Source organism: Chenopodium album, chromosome 23 (assembly GCF_948465745.1).
Source record: "Chenopodium album chromosome 23, dcCheAlbu1.1, whole genome shotgun sequence".
NCBI lineage: Eukaryota > Viridiplantae > Streptophyta > Magnoliopsida > Caryophyllales > Amaranthaceae > Chenopodium > Chenopodium album.
This window is the reverse complement of record NC_137856.1, coordinates 27890086-27915138: the sequence shown is the minus strand read 5'-3', so window position 1 is coordinate 27915138 and position 25053 is coordinate 27890086. Positions and strand designations below refer to the sequence as shown.

Sequence of the window (25053 nt, the reverse complement as noted above, 5' to 3'; positions counted from 1 at the left end):
GGTTGATTCAGAGTTTCAGACTGAATGATTTTTGTAGAAAAGAGAAGAGACGAGGTTGAGAAGCTTGCTGTAATGGTTGATGTGTTGGTTCAAAATCGTTGTAGTTGATTGAAGAGATCTATACAAGCTTGGATCTTGGTGTTGGCTGGGATTATGGTCATGGAAATGGCATACAAAATTGGAGAAAATGAGTTTAAGCCTCAATTGCAACATATCCCACCTTAAACATTCTCCCATTAACTCTCCATGTTCTCCCTCACTTCAACCATTGCCACTGATAGCACTGATTTAACGTCGTCAAAACTAGCTAAATTTTTCCATAGTTTTTGTATCATTGTTCTCGTTAGAATTGAACCAGGATGTACATTGTTCTGATTTGAACTTGATTAATTGAAACAAACAAAGTTGAAGTTTCTATAGGCCATGAAAGTTAATTGAATACACATAAAAATTAGAAACCAAAACCACTAATTAAAAATATACCAAATTACACATGAACTTAAAAGGCTAACCAGTCCTACAAAAACTGACGAAAAGTTAAGTGAAACATCATAGAAACTTATGACACAATGTATCATTGACAGCCTAAGGCGTGTTTAACAACAAATTTTGGAGTAGCTTTTAATGTTTTGACTAAGCCAAATCACTACTTGAACTCATATAATATTGTTCGAAAAAGTGGTGCTAGATGAATAGATGATACGAGTAGTTCTTAGCTTTTGAGGTAGTATTTCACAAAAACTAAATTAGAGCAGTGTTTGTCAAAAGCTACCAAATTGACTTTAAAATAACAAAATTAAAATTTGTATTACTATTTCAACAATTATTGGTGTTGAACACCTTCATCAAAGAACTACTTCTAATAACCACTACAGAAATGTCACTAAGGGTCTGTTCACATTTACCGAATTGAGTTAAATTGAACTGAACTAAACTGATTGGAGCTGAACTGAACTGAAATAAAATGAATATTTTATGTGAGAGGGAAATTAAGAGCTGAACTGAACTGAACTGATTGGAGCTGAACTGAATTAAACTGAACTGAAATTAAGTAAATGTGAACAGACCCTAAATACACACTTTTTTGTTTATCATGAAAATTAACTGGAGCTCCCTCGCTAACTATTATAACAACTAATTTTGCCAAATATACCCTAATTGTCAAAGAATGATACCGCTTTAAATTCCCAAAAACTTAAAAAAAAAATAATAACAATCTCATATAAATATATACTTCCTTTCTTTTTTTAGTTGACACCGTATGACTTCTACACTATTCACACACTACATTTGAGTATTTGACTCGTTTTTGTGATTTATAGATACGATAAAATGTAATCATGTGGGATCTTATTTGAATTTTCTAATATCTACTTTTTTATAATTTTATAATGTTGATAATTGAATTTATTAAGTGTTAAAAATATACAGGTGGTAAGCGTGATAATAAAAAGATTTCAACTTAAAAAGAAAAAAGATAAAGTATATGATAATCCTAAACTTTAAATCCCATTTATTTCGAGTCGAATTGAGTAAAATCGAACAATCAACCCCCGACTAGCCGAGCATTACCATCCCATAAAAATACTAAAATCCACAAATGAAAAAAATATAACATTGTACAAGTGCAGCAATGGCGACAACTTCTCTCTCCTCAATATCTTCCCTGATTCTCACTCCTTTACATCCTCAACAAAAACCCATTTACTCCACTAACTTATCAACCAAATACCCAACAATAATCCGCTGTGCAATTGCTTCATCTACCGCTCGCAACTCAAGATTATCCGAACCCAAAAACAAGAAGAAAATTTGGAGAGAAGGGGAATTCCCAGCAATTTCTCAGGGTTCAATTCCAAAGAGAAGAACCCAGATTAAGAATGTCAAGAAGAAGCTTGATCGTAAGGCTAAAGCTAAGGCTTGGGTTAATACTGTTACTGAAGCTCTTTCTGACCTTATCCTTAAGAAACAATGGCTTCAAGCTCTTCAGGTTCTTTTCTCTTTTCTACTTTTACTGTTTTTCGACTTTTGAGGATGTGTAATAGAGCTGTCAAAAACTGACCCGACTTAAAATAACCCCACGTCACTAATTAGTTAATGGAGGAGGATATTGGTTGATGATTATCCGGAATAATCAAATTTGGTTCATGTAGCCGATCCCACTTATGGGATTAAGGCTTTGATTGATTGATTGATTGAAATAACTTGACCTGAACACTCTAATTGACACTTACTTCACATTTAACAATTAACATTGTGTAATGTGTATTATTAATGTTACTAAGAAGAAGTCTAGTTGATTTTTTTAACTTTTTTGGTTGAATTGTTTTGTAGTTCTTGTGCATGAATGATTGTTATTGATGAGCAATAGGAAAGCAATGATATCATATTTGTGAATGGAAATTATAGTGGTGGTTTGAAATTTGGAATTGGATTAGGTGTTTGAGATGCTGAGAGAACAATCATTCTATCAACCAAAAGAAGGAACTTACATGAAACTCCTTGTGCTGCTTGGAAAATCAGGACAACCGCGACGAGCCCAGGAACTTTTTGATACTATGATAGAAGAAGGGCTTGAACCTACAGTTGAGCTTTATACTGCCTTGCTTGCTGCTTATTGCCGCAGTTTCTTGATTGATGAGGCGTTTGCAATTCTTAATAAGATGAAGGAGCTTCCTCTCTGTCAGCCTGATGTTTTCACATACAGTACTTTGATTAAGGCTTGTATTGATGCTACTGAATTTGATTTAGTTGAGTCCCTCTATAAGGAGATGAATGACCGAGGAATTACTCCCAATACGGTCACTCAGAACATTATACTCGGTGGATATGGAAAAGCTGGGAGATATGACCTAATGGAGAAGATTTTGTCTGAAATGCTTCATAATCCCACTTGCAAACCTGATGTGTGGACTATGAACACTATAATTGCTTTGTTTGGAAACATGGGTCAGATTGAGATGATGGAAAGGTGGTATGAGAAGTTCAGGGATTTTGGGATTGAACCAGAGACTAGGACTTTCAACATCCTAATTGGTGCTTATGGGAAGAAGCGCATGTATGATAAAATGTCTACGGTGATGGAATACATGCGTAAGCTTGAATTCCCTTGGACAACTTCCACTTACAATAACGTGATTGAGGCATTTTCTGACGTAGGAGATATGAAAAACATGGAATTTGCATTTGATCAAATGCGTGCTGAGGGCATGAAAGCAGACACTAAGACTATCTGTTGTCTTGTTCGGGGATATGCCAATGCAGGTGTCTTTCATAAAGTTGTGAGTACTGCTCAGTTGGCTGGAAGGCTGGAAATACCAGAAAACACATCATTTTTCAATGCTGTTATTTTTGCATGTGCAAAGGCTGAGGATCTAATGGAAATGGAGAGGGTTTATAAGAGGATGAAGGAGAAACACTGCCAGCCAGATGACGATACTTTCACTGTCATGATAGAGGCTTACAGGAAGGAAGGTATGAGCGACAAGATATATGACTTGGAGCAGGAAAGAGAGAAGATGGTCGCTGACTCAAGTGAAGTGATGGACCCTGTGGGTGATGTCTGATTGAAGACTATGATTGATATTCAAATGTGGTTTTGGCTTTTGGAAAACTTCCCAAGTAAAGGATTCCTTCTGCTGTCATCCTTTTTCATGACCACAAAAAAAAAAAAATCTCTTCAGTTACTGCAGCGATGCAGGAGGTCCTTCAGTCATGCAGAAAATGCCTATGAGATTGAACAGATGAAGTAATCAGCCTACACACTTCTGGAAGCTAGTATTCCTAATGGTGTATCTTCCAGTTGTTGAACGACCTTGCAGTTTTGTTTGTTGAAGAAGAACTAGATGACATATGTGGTCTTTATATTAATAGGAAGATGTAACAAATTTTAAGGAAAATGGGGTAGTGTAGGAATTAGTTGGTCAAGTTCTTACATTGTGCATAGTTGAGTGTTATGCTCTATGCATTATGCATAATTATTATAATTGTGCATGATTTGTTCGAGAATGTACTTACAGGGATATTTCAGTGCAGAAAACTATGTTTCGGTTAGTAACTATGTTTCAGTTAAAATTCTACTGTTTGAAGACAGGGGAGAATAAAGGATGGCGATACAGCAAATAGTAACATATCACCTAGAACAAAGGATGCTGTTAAAAGGCAAGTAATAATATACAGAGTATCACCTAGAATAAAGGACGCTGTTAAAAGATCGAACTCCAGAGAATGGAGTCACAGTGCAGGAGATGTGGTAAGTTGGTTTTGGGTTGAAATGGGATGTAATCTGCAAATACATCCCACTCAAGCCTGCAATGCATATTATATACTACGTAAAGAGAAGAATGTTGAACCTAGTGAAAAAAATAAAGGCAAAGTGTTTCTGAAAGGATTGAAAATGGAGATGGGATGTTTTCTTCAAGTGCGATTGGTGAGACTCAGTGAGGTTCTTCAAAAGCCTAGGCCTATGCAACGCCCCCACCCCACCCCAGCGTGGTTAAACGCTAATTAAGACAGAGCAGCTAAGGAATATGTTCATCTCTGCATTCACAGGTTCATTTGCAGGACATGCACATCATTCCAGGAAGAGATTTTGATAAGGTCAGGTTTAGTGAGGAAACTCAAGTTTCATGCAGACAATTCAAAGCAAATCTCAATATGAAGACAGTAAAAAATTGGTAGATGTAAGAATGATATAATTAGATTACAAATTAGACAGTAGATGAAAAAGTTAGTATACTCGTGTTACTGTAAATTTCCTCTAAAGTATAAATATAAAAATAATACTCGTAAACTAAAACACACCAACAATGTTGATGAAACAAAAACCATCTACCGTTCTCCCACCCCTAAAAACTCCCAACACAACAAGATTGAGAGGGAAACAACAAACAAATGAATGATATAAGCTTTACAAAAAAATAATAATTGAAATGAATTATGCAAACTCCGATCTTGGTGTAAATTAACAAATTCCTATCTCGTGTGTCATTGGTCCTCAATGAATCTAACTCTCGATTGTGTAAAACTAGCAGAGCCATAAACAACAATTTAAGAACAGATTTTCAGCTGACCGTCTTCTGTTCCAACGAGGAAAAGTCGTGAAAATGGAAGAATAGCTATGCTAGACAGCACAGACATATTTTGGAACCCTCGGTCTGCTGTATGTAGAGCCTGACGAACAATACGATGCTGGCCATACTGCGGAAAAGAAAAATGCAACAATTGAATTACACTACCAGGAAAAAAAAATATGGTCCTACTAAACCAGCACCTCTCACAAATTTAGCCAACTCAGCTACGCAGATTAACGCTTGAGAATAGAGGAGGGAGGTAAGGGAACCCCCTACTCCCAAGCAAATGTAGTTGGTGGATTTGTGACTTCAAAGTCACAAGGTGAATTCCTCACCAACTCCACCAAGCTTGCTTGGTTTAATACACAATATATGAAGTACAAGGGAATTGCAGCCTACAGTCCAGTCTCCTACTATGAATATATTCCTTAGTCTGTGTTGTATGTCAATAGTTAAACAGTTTTAGTACTTACTTCATCCACAGCTCCAGCCAGAGAGGATAGTCCAATTTTGTTTTTGGCAATTGAAACTATATCTTGGCCCCAAACAGAAAAATCTAATATACTATCACTGTGACCTTTGTAGACAATGGATTGTGGCGGCAAACTCCTGCAAAACAGAAAGCATATCCACCAATTAATAAATGAGCTGCAGCTTAGTATAATGCAGCACATATCAGTGTCCACAAACAAGAGTAATACTTTTAGATGAACAATCATTTCAAGACAAGCTGATCATGCAGTGCTTGTACAATTTGAAAACTAGTCATGCTGCCTAAATCCATGGCTCTAACTTCCCATTAGCATCGGCCGCAGAGGGAACTGAGAGTCTGAGACTGTACAAAATCTAGGACACCAGGGGTATGTGAAATTTGATGTCTCATGGTCACTCTTTTTCCATGGGGTCTGGACGCAAGTGATGGGATGCAACGAACTAGCGTGGTGTTGATAAATAAAATGGACGGAAGGTTGATTTGGATAAATAAAGCTCGAAGCTTTCGTACAATCGTCAATGGCTTTAGGCCATCACTCTCCAAGACTCTCTAAAAAAATAATACTTTCTGCCTACCCTCCTCTAACTTAGGCTATTCTATTTATACTACTTGATTGCTACAAGCTTTGGCCTACTGCCTTGATTGTTAAACATTTACTACTATTTGTCATCTAGCTAAATTACCACAGTGAAAGATAAAAGGTTGCCTGCAATTTCAGAATTGTTGCTGCTCATGGTAGTGGGTGTGTGTTGCCTTGTGTTGCTTGCTGTTTCTGTCTTCTTCTTCTGCTGTAGGTCAGAATGTGTGGAGGGGGTGGTTGGTGCATTGCATGGGAGATTATGTAGTATGCTAAACTCAAGGCCAGTGAACACAAAGGTAAGGCCATAAAGCACTTCAAAACATAACTCAAAACAAAGGTGATATTTGCATCAAGGACAATGGGGAGTTCTGGTATACAAGATTTGGAACCTAAGCCATTTTAATGCATAATTGCCTGCTTGTGCCTAGGTAATTATTGTAATTATAATTTCATGACCAAAATTATATTTATACAGCTTTCACCTCAGTTGAAAAATAACAGATGATACATGCACAAGATAAAAATAAAAAATTAAACAGCCTATATTAGAGAAAGGTACAGCCGGTCTAACTCCCCATAAAAGCAAATTAAGCAAGTGCAGTTAATTATAAATCATGAAGGCATCACAGCACTTAAATATAATACAACACAGACCACCCAACTCAAGACTTACTTTCTGAGGTCCCAGATTCGCAAGGTTTTGTCCAGAGAGCTGGAAACAAGATAATGGTCCTCCGGTGCAGCCAGCTGCAGGAACAAGTCATTCACATAAGTAATTTGCAATCTAAAGAGAAATATTATCTACCAAGACATACCTTTGTCACATATCCATCATGAGCACGCCAGGAGGCAATGACATTGCCACTTCTGGCATCAAGCAGCCTGCAATTACCAGAACCCAGTCCCACTGCAATCCAAGAATGAGAAGAAGTATATTCCATTTTGTCAGAACCACAAGAGCATATGGCAGAAACGAGGGAAGGGAATCCATAATCCACATATTCACTGTTCCACATATGAAGCTTCTCGCCAACAGCAGGATCAATGAATCTGCATTAGCAAAAGACTCTCAATAACCAGGAAATAGTAATCAGTCCATAGATTTGGTAAAGATAGAAACTACTTCCACTTTCCCTATACCTGAGACAACCATTTCCAGTACCAACTACTAGCTTTTCCACAGATTCTAAGAAATGCATGCAGGTATACAAAGTACTATCAATGCTGGTAAAAATTCCACCAGAATGTGGGTATGAGTTCAGCATACTAGCTTGGTCAGTGTTGACCCTCATTGCGGAAGATGGAGGTCCAGAAATTTGAGTCATATTGGCAGATGATTCAGAAATTATTGTTATTGCTTTTCCAGTTTGACTATTCCAAACATGTATGGTCCCATCACAAGACGCCACCCTCCCACTGTAAGGAAGGATACATATGTCATTCACCACCTGCAAGTAAAAAAATATCAATCAGACATCCAAGTTCATCAGGGCTGACAAGTCACATGTATAGAGAGCAGATAAAGAATAATCACCATAATTCACATAAAACAGAAAGAGCAGGAAAGTAAGATTAAAGAAACAAAATTACACCAATAAATATTCAACAATAATTGGTCAATAACTGCCTTGAATGACATCCTAAGGAAAAGTGCTGATATTATTTCAGTGTTTCACTGCTTCCTAATAAGGCAAACTGGAAGATTCCTAGCTTGAAATAGATCTTACAGATGCCTTGTAAGAACATTCTAATATTGCAATTTATGATTAAGCTCTTGCAGTTATTGATGCTTATAAATTTACTTGATAAATCCACAAGTCCAGCTGTGCAAAATGGCAAAAATACTATGCATAATTCTATTTTACAAGTACAGACCATGAACATTCTTATTTACAGGTAATTTGTCAGACAAATTGCTTGAGATTTTATCAAATCCTTGTTTGTTTCTTATTCAGTCAAACAGCTTAAACTACTCCATACAACTGACAAGCCTGTCCAAGATGTTCTTATCTAATGTAAATTCTCTAAAAGTAAGCTCTCATTGTGAGCAAGGGAACGTAGATACCATAAAAAGCAAGCCGCATGCAATTCCCAAGTCTATCCCGGTTATCAGTTCTTTCATTTTGATTAATCAATTACTCTAGGACAATGGACTAAATTTAATACTCAAGTTCTCCACTGATCAGAGAACGCCAAATATGAACTTTACAGAATGTGTTATGCTAAACCTATGAATTCTACATCCACATCATTGTTTGAATCTGTCATATATCCCTCTCAAGTTATCAAGAGGGACATCTCTTTATACCAATGAGCTGTTGAACAGAACAGTGAAAAAAACAGGAAAACCACCAATGATACAAAATTTTGATAGGAAGCAAACCTCCTCATGTCCATAGTATCCAGACATGCAATCAACAGTAGACAAGTCCCACCTTTGAACCATTCCCTTAAAACCAGGACCAACTCCTGCAGTAAATACAGTACACTCATCTTGATCCACAGCCAAAGACCTCAGCGCTCCATGATGAGCACGGACAGAGTGTATTACTGATGCCTTAATCTTCCATGGACTTTCATCTTTTGAAGTGCCAGCACGGGCAAGAAAATCTGGCCCTTCCCAAGTTGTAGCAGGAGTAGGGAACCAGAACCAAGGTTCACATTTGCCAACTTTAAACGTTTCTGAGTTCATTTCGGCTGAATTTTGATGAGTTTCGTAAAAGCGTTTATGAAGTACCAAATCATTGCTTCCTTTACTTCCCTGAGATTGTGGTACTGCCCATCCTACTCCGTTCATTAGCAGTTTGGTTGGATTGTACTTAGATTTAACGCTTTCTTTGATCAAGGCCTTTCTAGAATCACAGTTTCCTGAACTGCTCCTAGATGGATCTCCTGTAAATTCCCACTAAATCATAATGAATTTAGAGAAACGACATGTAAGTATACCATGAAATCAGTATCAACTCGACAAAGGAAATAAAAACATACAAGGAAAAGATAACCCCACCTTCCAGTTATAATGCTTAAGGAGATATTTTTCAAGCAGAAGCCAAGTAGCACAACATTGCCGCAGTCTCTCTATGCCAAGAAGAGTTGCAAGAAAAGGATATAAAAGCAACCTGCAGATATCCAAGTAAATCTTAAAAACAACAATAAGCAGACCACAATTCCAATTTCTAATATAGCACTAAAGTTTATTGGAGAAGTGCTCGACACGCACGCTAGATCCATGCGGCTTTCAATTTGTGCCTCCTTGTCCGAGCTGTGTTTGGAAATCTTATAGCTTTTTCCCAGAGAGGGGGGTGAACTAGATGATTCACGAGAAAAGGCAAGCTCATCAAACAGCTCTTTCAGCTGAGGTATGATATGCAAAGCTGTTAAATCTGGACCAATTTGCTGACAAACAGTGATGAGAGTAGCAGCAGCAGCCTGGAAACAGACTAGAACAATTCATCATATAAACAAGAAGTTTGCCACTCAAAATGCATGCAGGACTTCAGATGGAAAAAGCAAGAAAGGACTATTCCTCATACATAGAAATTGAAATGCAGGCCACACAAAGCCTAATACAACCGAGTATGAGAATTTAGACGGAGAGCTGAAGGATAGAGGAGGAGCATGCGTATTTAAATGCATACGTTCACAAAAAGATATGTAAACGTTTAGGTGTTGAAAATCTTCAGGATTAACTGCACTGTTTGTTTCAATTCCATAAGCTATCAAATAAAGAGCATCTCAAAGAGGGCTTAGAAGTAAGCTCCTGAACCCAATTAATAATATGAACGGCAAGCCACTGGAGCTCCTCAATGCCTCAACAACGCACGAGAAATTAAACAACGTCAGAAAAGGCATATCATTCGAATTGCTAGAGTAACAAGGACAAAGACTCAACAGCTACCGATAGTTTTTTGACAAAAACCACAAAATAATACAAACTTTTTGAAAATAAAAATAAAATTAATAGTTTGGCCCATATTCCATCACAAGGGTTAATTAGTAAAATAAGGAAACCTCAATCTTAACAATTAGTTGTTTACAATCCTGCCAACTACCAAGGTTTAAAAGCAGGCAAAGGCCTTGTGTTTGGCATATCCTTTGTCCAGGCAATTAACATATGAAGAAAAGAGGCAGAGTTCATCAATAATAACAAGGTTGTTATATCTTCATAAATGGAAGGCCGGTACCATAAGGAAATACAGGAATTCGATTTAAAAAAATATCTCGCCTTTCTCCAAAATGCGGAAGGAAATAAATATTATAACAAGAGGCCCAGGGTAATTTGTCCACTAAAATTTGGAAGAGCCGCTAGAAGAGAAAAACAAAAGGAGAGAGTTGCAATTTATGTATGATACAGTATTAACACTTGCTACTAGGTAACACAAGGATCAAAGAAAAACAAGCACTGAACATGTGCTTTGTTAACCATTGGATTAGTTACATTTCCATGTCATTGGAGTTTTGTATCCTTATCACGCATCCTCAGAAAAATTCACCAGAAGATTTTACAGATACAGATTTTTTTTTTTTCCCACTTAAGTCCTAGCATGTAGGTTGCACCAAGTCAAGGGGGGTAAAAAAAGGGAACAGTGATAGGGACAGAACAATGGCACAACATGCTATGAAGTAAATTGTCGTATCATCTCCGCTATGAAATTGTATAGGTACAAGAGATGACTATCAAGGGATATATGCTGCGTGCCACATAGCCCAGCATTCTATGCAATGTTTCTTTGTACCATGCTACACTTTCAAGTTCCTCTCTAACAGGATCCTAATTTCCAAAAACCTCATGCAAAAATTCTATCATTGAAATATTCCGTACATAAGGTCATGATAATTAACCAAAAAACTTTAGCTCACAGATTCCTTGATAATCAAGGCTGTTGCAAGTATAGTATAGTGGTATCCTTAATTGTTATACAAACAAGAATATTGGGTTCTCATCTCCAAAAAAATAACAACTATTTTGCCCCTCTCTGACATTAAAAACACTCTCACAAAACCATTAACTTCAAATTTTGCTCGTGCAAAAATCTTAGAATTGAAGTAAAATTGCAGATATAAAACCTGAAGTACTGGAAGTTCCAGATTTCCTCGCATAAGAATCACAACAAACAAGCAACTTTGGCCCTGTATGTTAGCATGCAAACACGATTAATAAGGGGAGAAAAATAAAATTAAGAGAAAGAATATAGAACTAGTTATAAATATAGGCCAGTACTTCAAGCAGCTCCTTGACCACCACCTCTTTCTGCAACAATGCGATCAAACCATCTAACACAAAGAGACAATCAACAAGAGCTAAAGAGTTCCAACTCTGCACAGGCTCGGGCTTATTGATAAAAGATGTATCAACGCAGGAACGAACAAAATTTTTCAGCAACGGAAGAACCTGTGAGACAATAAAATTCTCACCCAAAACAGCACCTGAAAATCAGAGGACATCTCAAACTCAGAAGTCAAGGCACCATTATCAGTTATCATAATCAAGCACCTCTTTCCAAAGTTTAAATAGAATTTTATACCAATTCTAACTAGAGCATCAATTCCATCAGCACAAAGTCCTTTGCCAAAACAAGACATTAGAGGCAAGATTGTCTGCAGTAACCAGCCATTGCTCAGTTCGACATAACTAAATAACAAAATGTCCATAAAATGAGAAGATCGGCAATACAATCCTATAGCTAACCTGCTGAATGGAAATAGGTACACCAAGCTCTTCACTGGAACCAATTAATAGCACGGATGCAGCAGATGCAGAGTTTTTATGAGGAGAATTAAGCAGGTTTGATATGATCAAAGGGTGAATTGTTTCAAGGTATATTTGCTTCCCAACATGATTCCATACCTCACGCACAAATGAATCTTGCAGAAGGGAAACTTTCAAATGTGAATAGCCTGTTGCCTGAAATAAGCATATCAGTAGCAGAAGAATAAAATGTTGACAAATTGCAATTTCAAATAAAGTAAATTATATAACTAGCCTGTAAAATCTTTTGAATGGAAGGCAACACCAATCTCTTGATTGCTTCAGGTTTCAGACATCTAAGAAATTCTTTAAAAAGTACACAAGCCCATTCAGCTTCAACATCTGATAAAGAGTTCTGCATTAGAGGTAAGCAATAAGTAGCACATATTTCGGCAGCAAACGTCCCCATGGCTCTCAAGGCCCCTTTCTTGGAAAAATTAGCAGCATAATGTAGACGTGACCCATCCTTTGCCAAGAGCTGAAGGGGAGCAATAAAAATATATGCGGACTTGACTGTTACTGGAAAGAATGGAGACTCCAGAAGACTCTTGGCGGAAGGCCTTCTGAAAAATAAAAGATAATTAGATGAATAAAAGAGAGATTTGCACTAGGATAGAATAAATGATTTTAAGAGTGGAGAGAGACAAAAAGGTCATTATCTGATTAGCTCTAAGTTGTATTTGAGAGCATAAAGTAGGTGTACCTTCTCCAATTCTTCTGGATACATGCTTCAACAAAAATTTTCACATGTGGAGGAAGTTCTCTCAAAATTCCAGGTAAAGCACCACTGTCCACGTATGCGGATAAAGAAACTGAATCAAATAGAGATTTCCTCAAGTAAACTTCTGCAATAACACAGCCCAGAGAAAAGATATCCTTTGCAACAGATGTTGAGAGTTTGTTCTGACGGGAAGATTGTTGAGCCCAAAGCAACAACTCTTGATATCCTTTATAATTATCATCGTCCTCAAGATACTCAAGGATATTATTGGAATCCACTTTAGGCAACATACAAAAGCTGGATTTGTTGTCAGTTGCTTTAGTAACATCACTTGCATGACACTTGCTATCCTGATTGGATGACTCTTGGTCAGCAGAGAAACTCTTCGCAACTTTCTCTGAATATATGGGACTTAAATGCCTAGAATGTTGGCAAAATGCAGCAGCTTCTTCTATCTTTCTCAAGAATTCAGTTCCATTAAATGAAGGTTTCTCGCTATCAACTAAGTTCTCATTAAGTATAGAGACAGCCCCCCCAACAGTAGCACAAACTCTATTTCTCTTGGTATTGCCCCAGCGAACAGGGTGTGGTTGAGTAAATAATTGACGACGCCCTATTGGCCTTGGCATTGTGGGTTGTGATGACGGCAGCATGACATTCTTGGCAGCTACAGCTGGCTGACCAGACATTTTGTATCCAAAGGTGATATCAATCCAGTTATGAATTTCACGTGAAACCCGCTCACTTTCAAGTGCATCACGATGAAATTTTATGAACTCTTGCGGACTTCGAGACCATGAAGGCACTGCTAAATCACTCATACCAGAGTGAAGAGAATAAAAGATTTGGTGATCACAATAAAACTCTGGAATGCACTCATCAGGAGTCCATTGGTATAGTCTTTGCATGGTGGAAGGATATTCATTAGGTTCATATACTGCACGCACAGCCAAACGCAGGACACTCAGAGGTAACCTCCTTGCTTTGTAGCTGCAAACAGCCAATTCAGAAAGGCACTCATCGGAAACATGGTGTGGAATTTCAGATGTTGAATATGTAAAATCCAGCTGTTCATCACCTTTTGCCAGACGCCACTTGCTTTTGCTTAAATCCCTCCACCCTACAGCAAAATTTTCATCAGGCTTGACACTGAAATCTATAACCCACGGCATTACTGTATGAAATGTGTGGTCTCCCCATCTTCTTCCAGCTAGTTTGTTTAAGACAAGTAGATACTCAAAGTTACTGAGCTCTCCCCTCCACCACTTATAAAAGTCTGTGGGCCAATTGATTGATGAGGAGAGATTCAGATCAGCATAAAGGCTTTTAGAAAGACAATCAGGAGTGGAACAACTTTTTCCTGTGAGGGGTGAGGCCAAGGATTCTTCATCATCGTCACCTGATACATACTTTACGTGAGGTCTATCACATATGCTTAACCAGGTCCATGAAAAACTTGACAGCATCACCGTAGAGGGACGGATGTTGCCATGGGTAAGCCCTAAACCATGGATATAGCAGAGGGCTGAGAGTAGCTGGTATATCATAAATCTTGTATGCCACTCAGAATTCAATGCTTCAGGACTGTAATGGAGAATGTTTTCCAACGTATAAGGAGCCTTAGGGTAAACTCCAATGGTATATCCAGGCACCTTTAGCATTCCCAACACTGGTACCAGATTTGGATGCCTCAAACAACCAGGGATTTGATCATCACAAAATGAAGGGATTCCAAGTAATCTAAGAAAATTTTGACTAGCACGACATGTTGCTTTACCTTCAATCATGACACTGAGAGAACACAATATGTCATCTTCCAACCATCCAGATGAAAAATTGGAAGCTATATTCTCAAATGCATAGAAGGTACAATGTCCAACAAAAGCGCATGGTGCAATTGCAGTAATAGTTCTTAAGCAAGATAACCTACCAGAATAATGACAAGAAGAGTTCTCACAATAAAGACTGCAGCCTCCAATCTTCATTCCAGTCCTTAACAATGGGGTGGACATTTTCCACATAGGAGAAGACAGCGAAAAGCTGTTGTCAGCAGAGACTTCTATGTCATTACTTTGATCATTGTTTCCGCTTTCAATGCATTCACCGTCATCCAAAATACAATCATCCCTATATCAAGACTTCACATGAGATAAGACACAAAGAAAAGAATATAAGTAAAATAAAATAATGTTTGGCTGTGACAAGAACATGAGTAAACCCATAGCTTGGGCATCTTATATCAACCAAGTAAACTTCAGTGCCTTCACCAAGCTTCTCATTAACTGGGAATTGCCCTTAAGCTAGATCAACACCCCCCGAAACAAAAAAAGGTTTCATTCCATACACAGACACAATCTATTACTTCTACTTTGTACTATATCAAATAAGCACGGTAACTACATTTAGGCAAAAGGAACTTGTAGAATTCCAGTAACAACCTATTACTCCTACTTTGTAGTATCCCAAATCTAGTAGAGTGATGCCATTGTTCAACATTCAAACCTTCATTCCTCTAAAGCTTTTGAATATAGTGATTATAGACAGTAATAGAAAGAATGCTTTCATCATAACTATAATATAGTCCCCCCGTCCCATAATACTGACATCATTTTGACTTTTTGCACTTTTCACACACCTCACTTTAACAATCTTTTTTTTTTTATTTTATATATATATATATATATATATATATATATATATATATATATATATATATATATGAAAGCAAATGTATTTATAGTATTGTTGGATCTATCAAAATGTATATTTTCCAAATACTAATCTTTGTATGTTGTTACTAATATATATTTAAATATAACACATAGGTAAGCGTGTTTAATCAAAATGTTGCAAGTATTTTGGGACAAAGGAGTATTCCCTTTTGACAAAAGCCCAATTCACCTCAGATCAAACTTATTACAACATTCAATTGATATAGCTATAATAAAATTCAAGTTAAATCCCACATTTTATAGCTTTCAAAGTATAATCCTTGACATAAGTTACATAACATAGATGATCACCCAACCATCTAAAGCAGTAAAGCATAACTAGATAAGAGAAAATGGCTCATATTTTGTGTCCTCCAACTTTCATACTCACTCCTTCCTGATTCGCAATTATATTACTAGTTCAAATTACACTATCGACATAACAATTAATTCTAGACAGATGGCATAAACACATAAATATATGTATAAAATGAACATAATTGAGAATTACACGTATTTTGTGATGCAGTCATCTTCTTGCCGAGGTAAATACACCAGCATAAATTTAGATGATTCCTCCCCACTTGAATTCGTCATCTAAAATCACAAATTACAAAAAATATTAGCACCCAAAACATAAATTAATCAAAAAAAAAAAAGTGAAATTGTTGCAAAATTGAAACTTTACTTGAACAACAGCCCTGGAAGCGAAGGGAAGAGCGGAATCAGAGATGGCGTAAGAGAAGAATAATTTATCGGAGAAATCTGATTGAATTCTATTTTTGAGGCAATCTATGCACATTTGTTCTTCCATTTTTTCTGTAATTTTGTGAGATTTTTGGGTTTTTTCTGGGCAATTGACCTATTAGTTCATAGTTTTGGGCATTGTTTTGAAGTTTTACTTACGTTGGGATCAGTTGTAAAATTAAGAACTGAAATTAATGTACCGGTTAATTTGGGAAGGTGCCGGATTTGTCCTATGAGCTATGACGACTCGGGTCCATTAACCGAGTTGGTGTCGAAATAGTGGACTCGAACCCAAATGGTAACCTAAATTAGATAAATGGAGTACTTCGTAAGTATAATCCGAACCAAATCGTTCCAAATCGTATTATTTAGGTATACGAGTAGTTAAAGTACTCCGTATCTTGTTTGAACATGTTGACCAATATGCAAATCTACGTACTGAAGCTGACGATATTTTTTTTGTTTCAGAATAATTGACACACTTTCTTGGACACCTATAGCTTAAGAAATTAATAAGTGGAAACCATATAAATGAGTTTTTTAATACTTCGTATAGAGCACAAAATAAAGTTAGCGATTTTTTAATTATTGAAAGTATAAACATGTGATAGTATGAAAAAATTAGTAGGTCATAGTATATATATGGTATACATAATTAAAAAAAGATGGTCGAGTTCTTATTATTTATGATAGTATGTCGATTATTTTAAAATAATCAAAAGAGAGAAGAGTGGAAATTGTTTCAAAATAGATGGAATATGAGATAAGTGTTATGAATTATATATAGAGAGAGAGCTAAAGAAGTATTTTACTATCTGTAATATTATGGCACTATAGATGAAAATGAGAATGGGTGAATTTGCAAGTGCATTTCACCGTGTATTTATAGTAGAAACATGCTACTACTAGATATACATTAGTCATACATATAGGTTACTAGGTTTGGAAAATATTGGCTATGCATTTAATGGTGATGACTAAAAAGACCAATAATTGTGTGGCATTTACACAAGTTAATTCATAACAATAAGCTATTTGTTGAGATATTTTATCCATTATTAGATAATATATCCATTAAATTACTCATGTTATTTAAAAATTAAAATTTCCTCTTAAGGGCTTGTTCACATTTACTTAATTTCAGTTCAGCTCAGCTCCAATCAGTTCATTTCAGCTCCAATCAATTCAATTCAGTTCAGTTCAGTTCAACTCTTAATTTCCTTCTCTCGTAAAATATTAATTTCAGCTCAATTCAGTTCAGTTCAGCTCCAATCAGTTTAGTTTAGTTCAATTCAGCTCATTTTAGTAAATGTGAACAGGCCGACACACATTGTTAAAGTTTAAGAGCAGTTACAATGCTACAATTTAAGCAGCTTGGGCATTATGGGAAGAAGACGAAGTCTTACATGAGCGTAGCGGTTGAAGAATTAAATTTGACTGAGTATTTGTGTTTTGAAAAAAAATTCATGAAGGTTGTTTGTGTTAAATGTATAATCATTGATGCACCTGTATAATGTTCTTTTTATTATTATTAATTTATCTAAAATATGTATTATTAAAACCCATGATTTATTCCATATGTTGACAATAATTTTAGAGCAAGGCCATTATATGACCAAAATATTTTGGTCATGAAATTATTTATTATTATGCTCTATTCAACCTCACTAATGACCAAAAAAGTTTATGCCCACTCTCATTTTAATACCTTTAACTAGTGAGTAGCCGGGGCGGTTGCCCCGGGTTGCGACTATTGTAGACGTACAATCGATATTTTTTTTGAGTCTTTTTAAAATTGTAGTTCATGGTCAAATTAAAATTGAATATTTTTTTTAGTATTTTTTTTCTTAGTTGAACCTTTTTGTTTGCACTTATATAATTTTTTTTTACATATTAATTACATACTTGATAATTGGCTAAGATGGTGAAATGGCTATTGTTGTTATACGAGGTCGAGGATTCGATCCTCTTTATCCTTATGTTTTTAAATTCAATAATCTTGGTTGCTTGGGTGATGTGTTGTTGTTTGAGTGATGATGCGGCATCACAATATATTGAAAAGATGATGTGGCGCAACAAAAAAGGGACTACGTGGCACATCGACGTTCTTAGGAACGCCTTTTAATATATAGTATAGATGGTTGCCCAAGAAAGTTTGGTCATAAACTCTCTCCTATTTTTACCCCCATACATTTTACCGTTATTTTGTTTTTAGCAATTTTTACCCCCATACATTTTACCGTTATTTTGTTTTTAGTAATTAAATCTCTTGATAACTTGGGGATGCAAGCCATTAAACATCCACGTGGCACTCTTGGAAACTTTGACCAACAGCTTGGTTTTGGTCACGGGCTCATGGCCAAGCCTTGGTCATTGCCCAATCCCGCCACTGTTTTTTTTAATTTTTATTTCTTTTCAATATATTAATACAAATTTGCAATTCTCTTTCCTCATGACCAACACTTTTGTCACCTGCTGGGCATGCTCTTAGTGTTAACTTATATGCTTCAAAGTGAGAGAACATGTTTCCTAACTTTTTACATTGCTATCATTGTTATTGATTGAAGAAGAAAAAATTTATTTTTATATATTTTTTTTATTTTTTATGTTTGGGTAAATTTTGGTTTTTTTTCCATTTCTTTTTTCCAACAAAGTTGGTATCAGAGCCATATGGTCTTATGCATCTTAAGAAGATTATGAGTGTTTAATCTAAAATTTTTAGATAGTAGAATACTTCGTAAGTTTGAATAAAATAGGTTCAAAAAATATAGGTAAGAAAAAACAAGTTTTTAATCACAATTTTAGATAATTTCAAATAAGTTTAGGCGATAACATAAGTTCAGACAAAACAATAAAGTTTAGATTAGTTCACATAATATAAGTGCAGATAAGTTCATACAAAACAGTACAACATAATTTTAGATAAGTTCTAATAACAAAATTTCAGACAAAATCAGATGAGCCAAAGCCTAATTTTATGAAATACACCGTACAACTAATAAAAATGGAAAGATAACATTGGATTGAATCAACAAAAGCAAGCTTGCTCATAGACTAGACCTTTTCTTCATAAATCAACAAAATCATAAAATTAGTTCCCAATATAGAAGCATCACTTAATTACAACCGAAGTAGTACACATAAGTAATGAAGTCTGTTGACAGACAAGTAGACAACTCACGTTCTCGAACAGTTTCTCAGTTTGTATCGGGTTTATCCCTTTGAAAAAAGATGTATAAAATTGTTCATTTAAACATAGCAAACATTTAATTATTCCTGAGCCATAATGCAATCAATTGCTTGCTTGCAAATGCCGGTCATGGTTGCCTCAGGGCCATATACCTGCACGAATAGATCGTTAAGGAAGAGAAAAAGTTTAGAATGTCGAATCGCACTTTTTATTTAACATTACTGGTCTACAAATTCACAAGTCTTCCATAACAAAAATGAAACTCATATTCATTGCCTTTGCAAATAGAGGAGTTTAATTTCACATCTCAAGACTGAAAAACACTGTAAGCTTTAGACATAAATAGCTTACCTCGATAGGGACCCCAAGCTCCTCACCAAGTGCACGCATTTTTTTAAGACCTGTTTGATAGTTTGGACCTCCTCTTCTAACAAACAGATTCATTCTTGCTGCCTTAAGTTTGGATTCCTGCCAGATATTTCCCGGAAAAGAAGGGACAGAGCGTAAGAACTATAGAACAAAGACATAGAGTGCTTCGATTTTGGGATATGGGAATTGGAATTACCTTTTCTCTCAAGGCTCTAATGATTCCGTTAAATGTGGCAGCGACATCAGTAAAGTTAGCAATACCGCCTCCTATCAATAGAGCCCTTTTACGACCATCAGGGTTTGCTGTGGCACACTGCAGCATAGAGATTGTTCTTATTTGTTTGACAGAACACCAACTAAGAGAAAATGATACACAAAGTATTTGACTAGCATGAAAGCAAATTATGAGGATCAAATAAATGAGACTCTTACATCAATAACTACTCGAGCATAGTTTAGGACCTCTTCTTCATTTGGAGCACCACTGTACTCGGCATAATTACCAAGTTCTGATGCATAACCTAAGTCTCCAACCTGGTAAAAATTAAAGGAGTAAACCACTAGACATATACAAAAGTACAGAACAATGACAATGAAAGTTACAGAGATAATATTTTAGTTATGAACTCACGGTGTCAGCATATATAACACTTGCACCACCTCCAGCAACCATAGTCCAAATGCGTCCTTTTGGGTTTAAAATGGTGAATTTCAATGATGCACTTGTCTGCAAGGTAAAGGAAGCATTATATACTTAAATTGATACTTCAGTTCTAATATAAGACAGTAAAAAGAATATCATGTCGGAAAAAGGGGACATGTAATCCTTTAGAGTCCCCAATAATAAGACCAATTCAGATAGTAACATTAGCTACAAAACCACCATATGCCAAATGATTCTAAAGATGGGTTTATTAGTAAAAAATCGTTAAATTAACCTAATTTCTAGCAGTAAATGAATGAAATAAGGAAGTACTGGGCAAAGAAAGTATTATCACAGACATTCCAAAAGATAGTATTCTAGCAGTAAAATGTAGATTAAAAATTATGGCACATACCTTCTCATCCAAAGAATGGATATAGTCTTCAGTAGAGCTTAAGACTCGGCCAAAAGGTAATGGGAACTCTATGTCGCCCCACCTACAAGTTGGAAGAAAGTAAGAAAATGAAAATTCTTTTTTGAAGATAAAATCCTGGACTTCTTGATTGATGTACATAATGAAACTTAGCCTACTTTTTAAAATTCTTGAAAGCAGCAGTATCATCGAGTTCTCCCCTCATGTCCAATGGTAAAGGTTCCCCATTAACCAATGTAAAGGGATTCATCTCCAGGAAACTAAAGTCCAGATCTGTAAGTCAAATAAATGAATGAAAATAAGGACAAAGATGATACTTAAGCATAAGCCCATAATATTGATATCTAACAATAGTAAAAATTATAGCAAATGATTGAGCACAAAATATATATTCAAAAATAATGAAATAATATCTGATTATTTGTTTAGAAGTACTCAGCAAAGACAAACATGAACGCATATCATACCTTGGAAAACTTCAAAGACACCCTTGATGAAATCGCCAATTTTTCCTCGTGTCTGTTAGAAAAAAAAAAAGAAAATAAGCACCATAATAAGGTAAATCATCTCATGAAAAGCAGTCTAACACAATATAAAAGCTTGAAAGACTTAAAAAGCACAACTCAGTCTTTGTTATGTATTCACTAGAACTATTGAGTATTGACACAATTATATCAAAAACATGATAGCACAGATGGCATAATATAAAAATTAACTTCAATACAAAAAATTATATCTTTCCAGTTTTCAAATTGACCGAAATCTTGATGCGAAGGGATGGGGCCTACCTCCAAAGGAAGTGTAGCAATCAGTGGAGCACAAGTCTCACTAGTCAAGGGTTTCTCTGTTGGCAAAAAGATGGTCTTAACCTGCACATTTCAAGCACCATAAATTTACATGAGATGCTTACTAGAGGATACTGTGATTGATTAAGGAGCCCAAGTTTAGCTTAAGTTGTGGTGTACCTTGTCCCAGTTCTCTTCAATTTCAATACCACCACACTCGGAGAAGCTAACAGTGCAACCGAGCCTTTCAGATACTATGGAGAGATAAAACTCCTGCTCGTGAGGGATAAATGGTTCAACGATAAATGTGGTAACAGGAGCCTTGCAACCCCCAACCTCAACCTGAAAATAATCGCAGACCGTGTTACAGCAAAATACCTTACATTTGAAAGAATAATAACTGTGTTGTATGTGTACAAAAGTAGCAGCCTACCTCTTTCCCAATTCGTTCTTTCACAAACTCGGCAACTTGAGCCAAGTCTAAATTCAAAGCAACAAGACCACTCTTACCACGCTTACCAAAAAGCATGTCTGGTTTCACAACCAATCTTGAAGACGAAAGCCATGTCTCGTCATTCACTAGTTGAGTGAAGTCTGTGGATCCTGTTACCTGGATAATCACAAAACCATTTAACACTGATGCATCAAAGTAAACCTTAAGTGTTTTCCTAGAGATCATTTCATCTCTACAATTCTTCATAAGAAAAACCTTATTATAGTAATATTAGAGTACAAGTTCACAATATATAGAAATTTGAATCCCAGTTGCCAATTTCAAGCTCATAAGTCAACATCCATTCAATGCTTCACACAAAGATTCGAGGCGATAAATGAAAAAGAGTGACAATTACAGAATTGTTACACATCTAATACAATCAAATCCACTAGTTGTAATAATTGAAGAAAATAAAAATGTCAACAAATTCCTGAACTTTCCTTCACCAAACAAGCACCACATTGAAAAATGTCAATAAACTCAAACCAAATCAAATCATGCATAGGTTCATAATTATGCATAGATATAACTCTGATCAAACCCCAATCCAAATTGAAACTAACAATCTTCCACAAAATTCAAGCAAAAAACAACAGATCAAATCAAACGAGTCAAATCAAAACCACCCCATCAAACAAAACAATCATAAGAACACATTGATCTACCCACATTAACAAATCATCAAAAGGGTATCAAAGATTCAATCTTTAATCAAAATTTAACACAAAAACAAAAGAAAATTGGACTCAAAATGAGAAAGAATTATACTTGAGCAGAGCAAATGGGTAAATCGATGCCAGCAATTCGTTTAAGATGTTGCTTAAGAAGTCTCTTGGAATCATACTCTCTGATCTTCTTTCTTGCCATCTTCAAATCACAAATTACAGGAAAATGGAAAGAGAAAGAGAGAAATAGAGAGGGGTAGATGGGAGTTGTGGGTGAAGATTGAGCGGGCGGAAGTTGTTAGGTGCAGTGCTTTATTATTCAATTCAAAGTTTACTCAATATATTTGCGATGAAGCAAGGTAGATGAGCTAAGCTGTGTGTATAAATTAAGATTTGGTTAGTTGGGTCATCAGACTCATCCATCTATGATCCATGAATCATAATCCATCTGCATCTCATTTATGTTCAAATTGTAGACCCTGTACTCTTCACCTTGTTTCGAAATTCAATTCATTTTGTCTGTATTTGGTATGAAGGATATGGATAAAGATAGAAGTGTGATCGAAGATAGTGAATTGATGAGTCGGATAAAGATACTATGTAAATCTTAACACTTCTGATTTTACACTTGTCATGGCATTAATTCAATCACAAATATATTAATTTATCAATAAGTAAAAATTAAAGTTTAAATTACGAAATCATAAACTAAACGGATCTAACAAGATCCACAAAACTATGTTTTTGGTAAAGTTCAACCGATCAATGTAAAGTATGTGAATAATGTAAAAGTCAAAGCGTTGCAAGTAAAAAGAAACATACGCATAACTTATTCTCCTTTCCTTACTTTTAATCTCAATCCTTATCCCTTCTCTAATCCCCCCCCCCCCTAAACCAACATTACACTTGCGTAATTGCGATCTCATGATCTCTATCCCTTATCCCTTTCCTTTAATTTCCCTACGCAAACATTTACTTTGAATATTAGATTGAATTAGATGAACTAAAAATATTTAGATATCACATAAAAAATTCTTTATTAATGAGGTTATTGGGGAATAAAAAGAGATTTAGGCTTAATTAGATAGGGAGTTAACGGACTTTTGTCTATAAAGACATTAATGAGTAGGATAAATATAATATTTACATCCTTTGTTCTTTCTCTTTATTTTTTTCTTGCAACACTTCTGATTTTACAGTTGTCATTACATTATTTTAATCACAAATGTCTTTACCTATGAATAAAAATAATAAAAAATTGAAATCATGGAAGCATAAACTAAGGCGAATATAATAAGATCCACACGACTATGTTTTAAGTAAATCATTAAAACCGGTCAAAAGTAAAGTATATAATGATGTAAAAGTCAAAGTGTTGCAATTAAAAAGAAACAGATGCATTAGTAATGTTTGATACTATGTACTTCGTATGAGTTATGTAGCAAAGTTACCAATATAACCTTATTAGTTCTTTTTTTATTCTTCTTTCCTTACTTTTCATTAAGGGCATATATGTATTTTCAATTCCCAATCTTGTTCCCTCCTCTAATCTTACTCCCCCTAAACCAACAATAGACTTGCGTTGTCGCCATCTCATTATCCGTATCCCTTATCCCTTCCCTTTTATTCCCCTAAGCAAACACTTACTTTGAATATTAGATTGAATTAGTTTAATTAAAAATATTTAGATACCATTTTAAAAAATTCTTAATTTATTGAGCTTATTAGGAAATAATAAAAAGAAGAGTTAGGGTTAATTAGACAAGGAGTTGACTAATTTTTGTCATTAAAAGCAATTGGTACATTTTTTTTGCAGTGATATGGTAAAATTTAAAAGTTGAGGCTTGGTAATACGGAGTACTTCGCACTAAAAAAAAGGTCGTTGACATCATCTGTATCCGAACGACAACTTTTGTTTGATTCTTTTTTTTTCCTAACTAAATGAATTCATATTCTATTTAAATCTTTCAAAATACACTATGAATTCTGACTACACTTTTCCACACATGTCGAGTACAATAACAACACTTTTCCAAATACTTTCATTTTATTTTCCTTATTTACGGGTATTACAAAGTAACGGATAGATATAAAAAAAAAACAGAGGGAGTATTTCATATTCATATTCAAAAAGGCCTTATTGGAAATAAATAAAAAAAAATCCGCCAATGTATAATACATGTCCAGATCCAAGGACTCAACTATTCAATAAAAAAGAACATACTCGTACGAAGTATAATACATGTAAATGACGAAATTACCCTTGAAAAACGATAAGTGGCAAAGAGGCCTGAATAGATCAAAGGACAAAAGAGTGAAACATGTCAAGTTAGAACATTTGTCGGCTGTCTTGTCGCCAACCTCAACTCAACTAACTTTGCTTCTTCTCATTCTTCCTC

At 35.5% G+C, this 25053-nt stretch overlaps 3 protein-coding genes across 3 annotated transcripts; 1 reads left to right on the top strand and 2 right to left on the bottom strand.

The window, feature by feature from the left end:
• Positions 1-1550: 1550 nt before the first annotated feature.
• LOC145608212 (pentatricopeptide repeat-containing protein At3g06430, chloroplastic-like) lies at positions 1551-4057 on the top strand. Its single transcript, XM_081663827.1, has 2 exons — positions 1551-1990; positions 2439-4057. The coding sequence occupies exons 1-2, from the start codon at positions 1634-1636 to the stop codon at positions 3564-3566; spliced, it is 1485 nt and encodes a 494-aa protein (XP_081519953.1). The 5' UTR covers positions 1551-1633; the 3' UTR covers positions 3567-4057.
• An 846-nt stretch (positions 4058-4903) lies between these two features.
• Positions 4904-16261, bottom strand: LOC145608287 (protein GFS12-like). The gene is made up of 16 exons (XM_081663902.1): positions 16015-16261; positions 15838-15923; positions 12598-14742; positions 12130-12457; positions 11835-12050; positions 11671-11743; positions 11367-11572; positions 11213-11275; positions 9366-9574; positions 9153-9264; positions 8529-9050; positions 7286-7593; positions 6961-7195; positions 6819-6892; positions 5546-5681; positions 4904-5199 (listed from the first exon to the last, which is right to left on the bottom strand). The coding sequence occupies exons 1-16, from the start codon at positions 16138-16140 to the stop codon at positions 5050-5052; spliced, it is 4989 nt and encodes a 1662-aa protein (XP_081520028.1). The 5' UTR covers positions 16141-16261; the 3' UTR covers positions 4904-5049.
• A 2835-nt stretch (positions 16262-19096) lies between these two features.
• LOC145606689 (ATP-citrate synthase alpha chain protein 2) lies at positions 19097-22969 on the bottom strand. The gene is made up of 12 exons (XM_081662510.1): positions 22758-22969; positions 21927-22103; positions 21674-21835; positions 21497-21577; positions 21176-21227; positions 20867-20981; positions 20691-20772; positions 20264-20359; positions 20065-20166; positions 19829-19945; positions 19615-19731; positions 19097-19415 (listed from the first exon to the last, which is right to left on the bottom strand). Exons 1-12 carry the CDS (start codon positions 22854-22856, stop codon positions 19344-19346), a joined length of 1272 nt encoding a protein of 423 aa, XP_081518636.1. The 5' UTR covers positions 22857-22969; the 3' UTR covers positions 19097-19343.
• Between the last annotated feature and the right edge of the window lie 2084 nt (positions 22970-25053).

Excerpts from the sequence above, each read along its gene's own strand:
- LOC145608212 (XM_081663827.1), top strand. The coding sequence starts at position 1,634 with ATGGCGACAACTTCTCTCTCCTCAATATCTTCCCTGATTCTCACTCCT. Across the intron at positions 1,991-2,438 it reads AATGGCTTCAAGCTCTTCAG|GTGTTTGAGATGCTGAGAGA; the intron begins GTTCTTTTCTCT and ends GAATTGGATTAG.
- LOC145608287 (XM_081663902.1), bottom strand. The coding sequence starts at position 16,140 with ATGGAAGAACAAATGTGCATAGATTGCCTCAAAAATAGAATTCAATCA. Across the intron at positions 11,744-11,834 it reads TACCTATTTCCATTCAGCAG|ACAATCTTGCCTCTAATGTC; the intron begins GTTAGCTATAGG and ends TGGTTACTGCAG. Across the intron at positions 6,893-6,960 it reads ATGATGGATATGTGACAAAG|CTGGCTGCACCGGAGGACCA; the intron begins GTATGTCTTGGT and ends TTGTTCCTGCAG.
- LOC145606689 (XM_081662510.1), bottom strand. The coding sequence starts at position 22,856 with ATGGCAAGAAAGAAGATCAGAGAGTATGATTCCAAGAGACTTCTTAAG. Across the intron at positions 20,773-20,866 it reads GCTTTCAAGAATTTTAAAAA|GTGGGGCGACATAGAGTTCC; the intron begins GTAGGCTAAGTT and ends TCCAACTTGTAG. Across the intron at positions 20,167-20,263 it reads GTGTTATATATGCTGACACC|GTTGGAGACTTAGGTTATGC; the intron begins GTGAGTTCATAA and ends AATTTTTACCAG.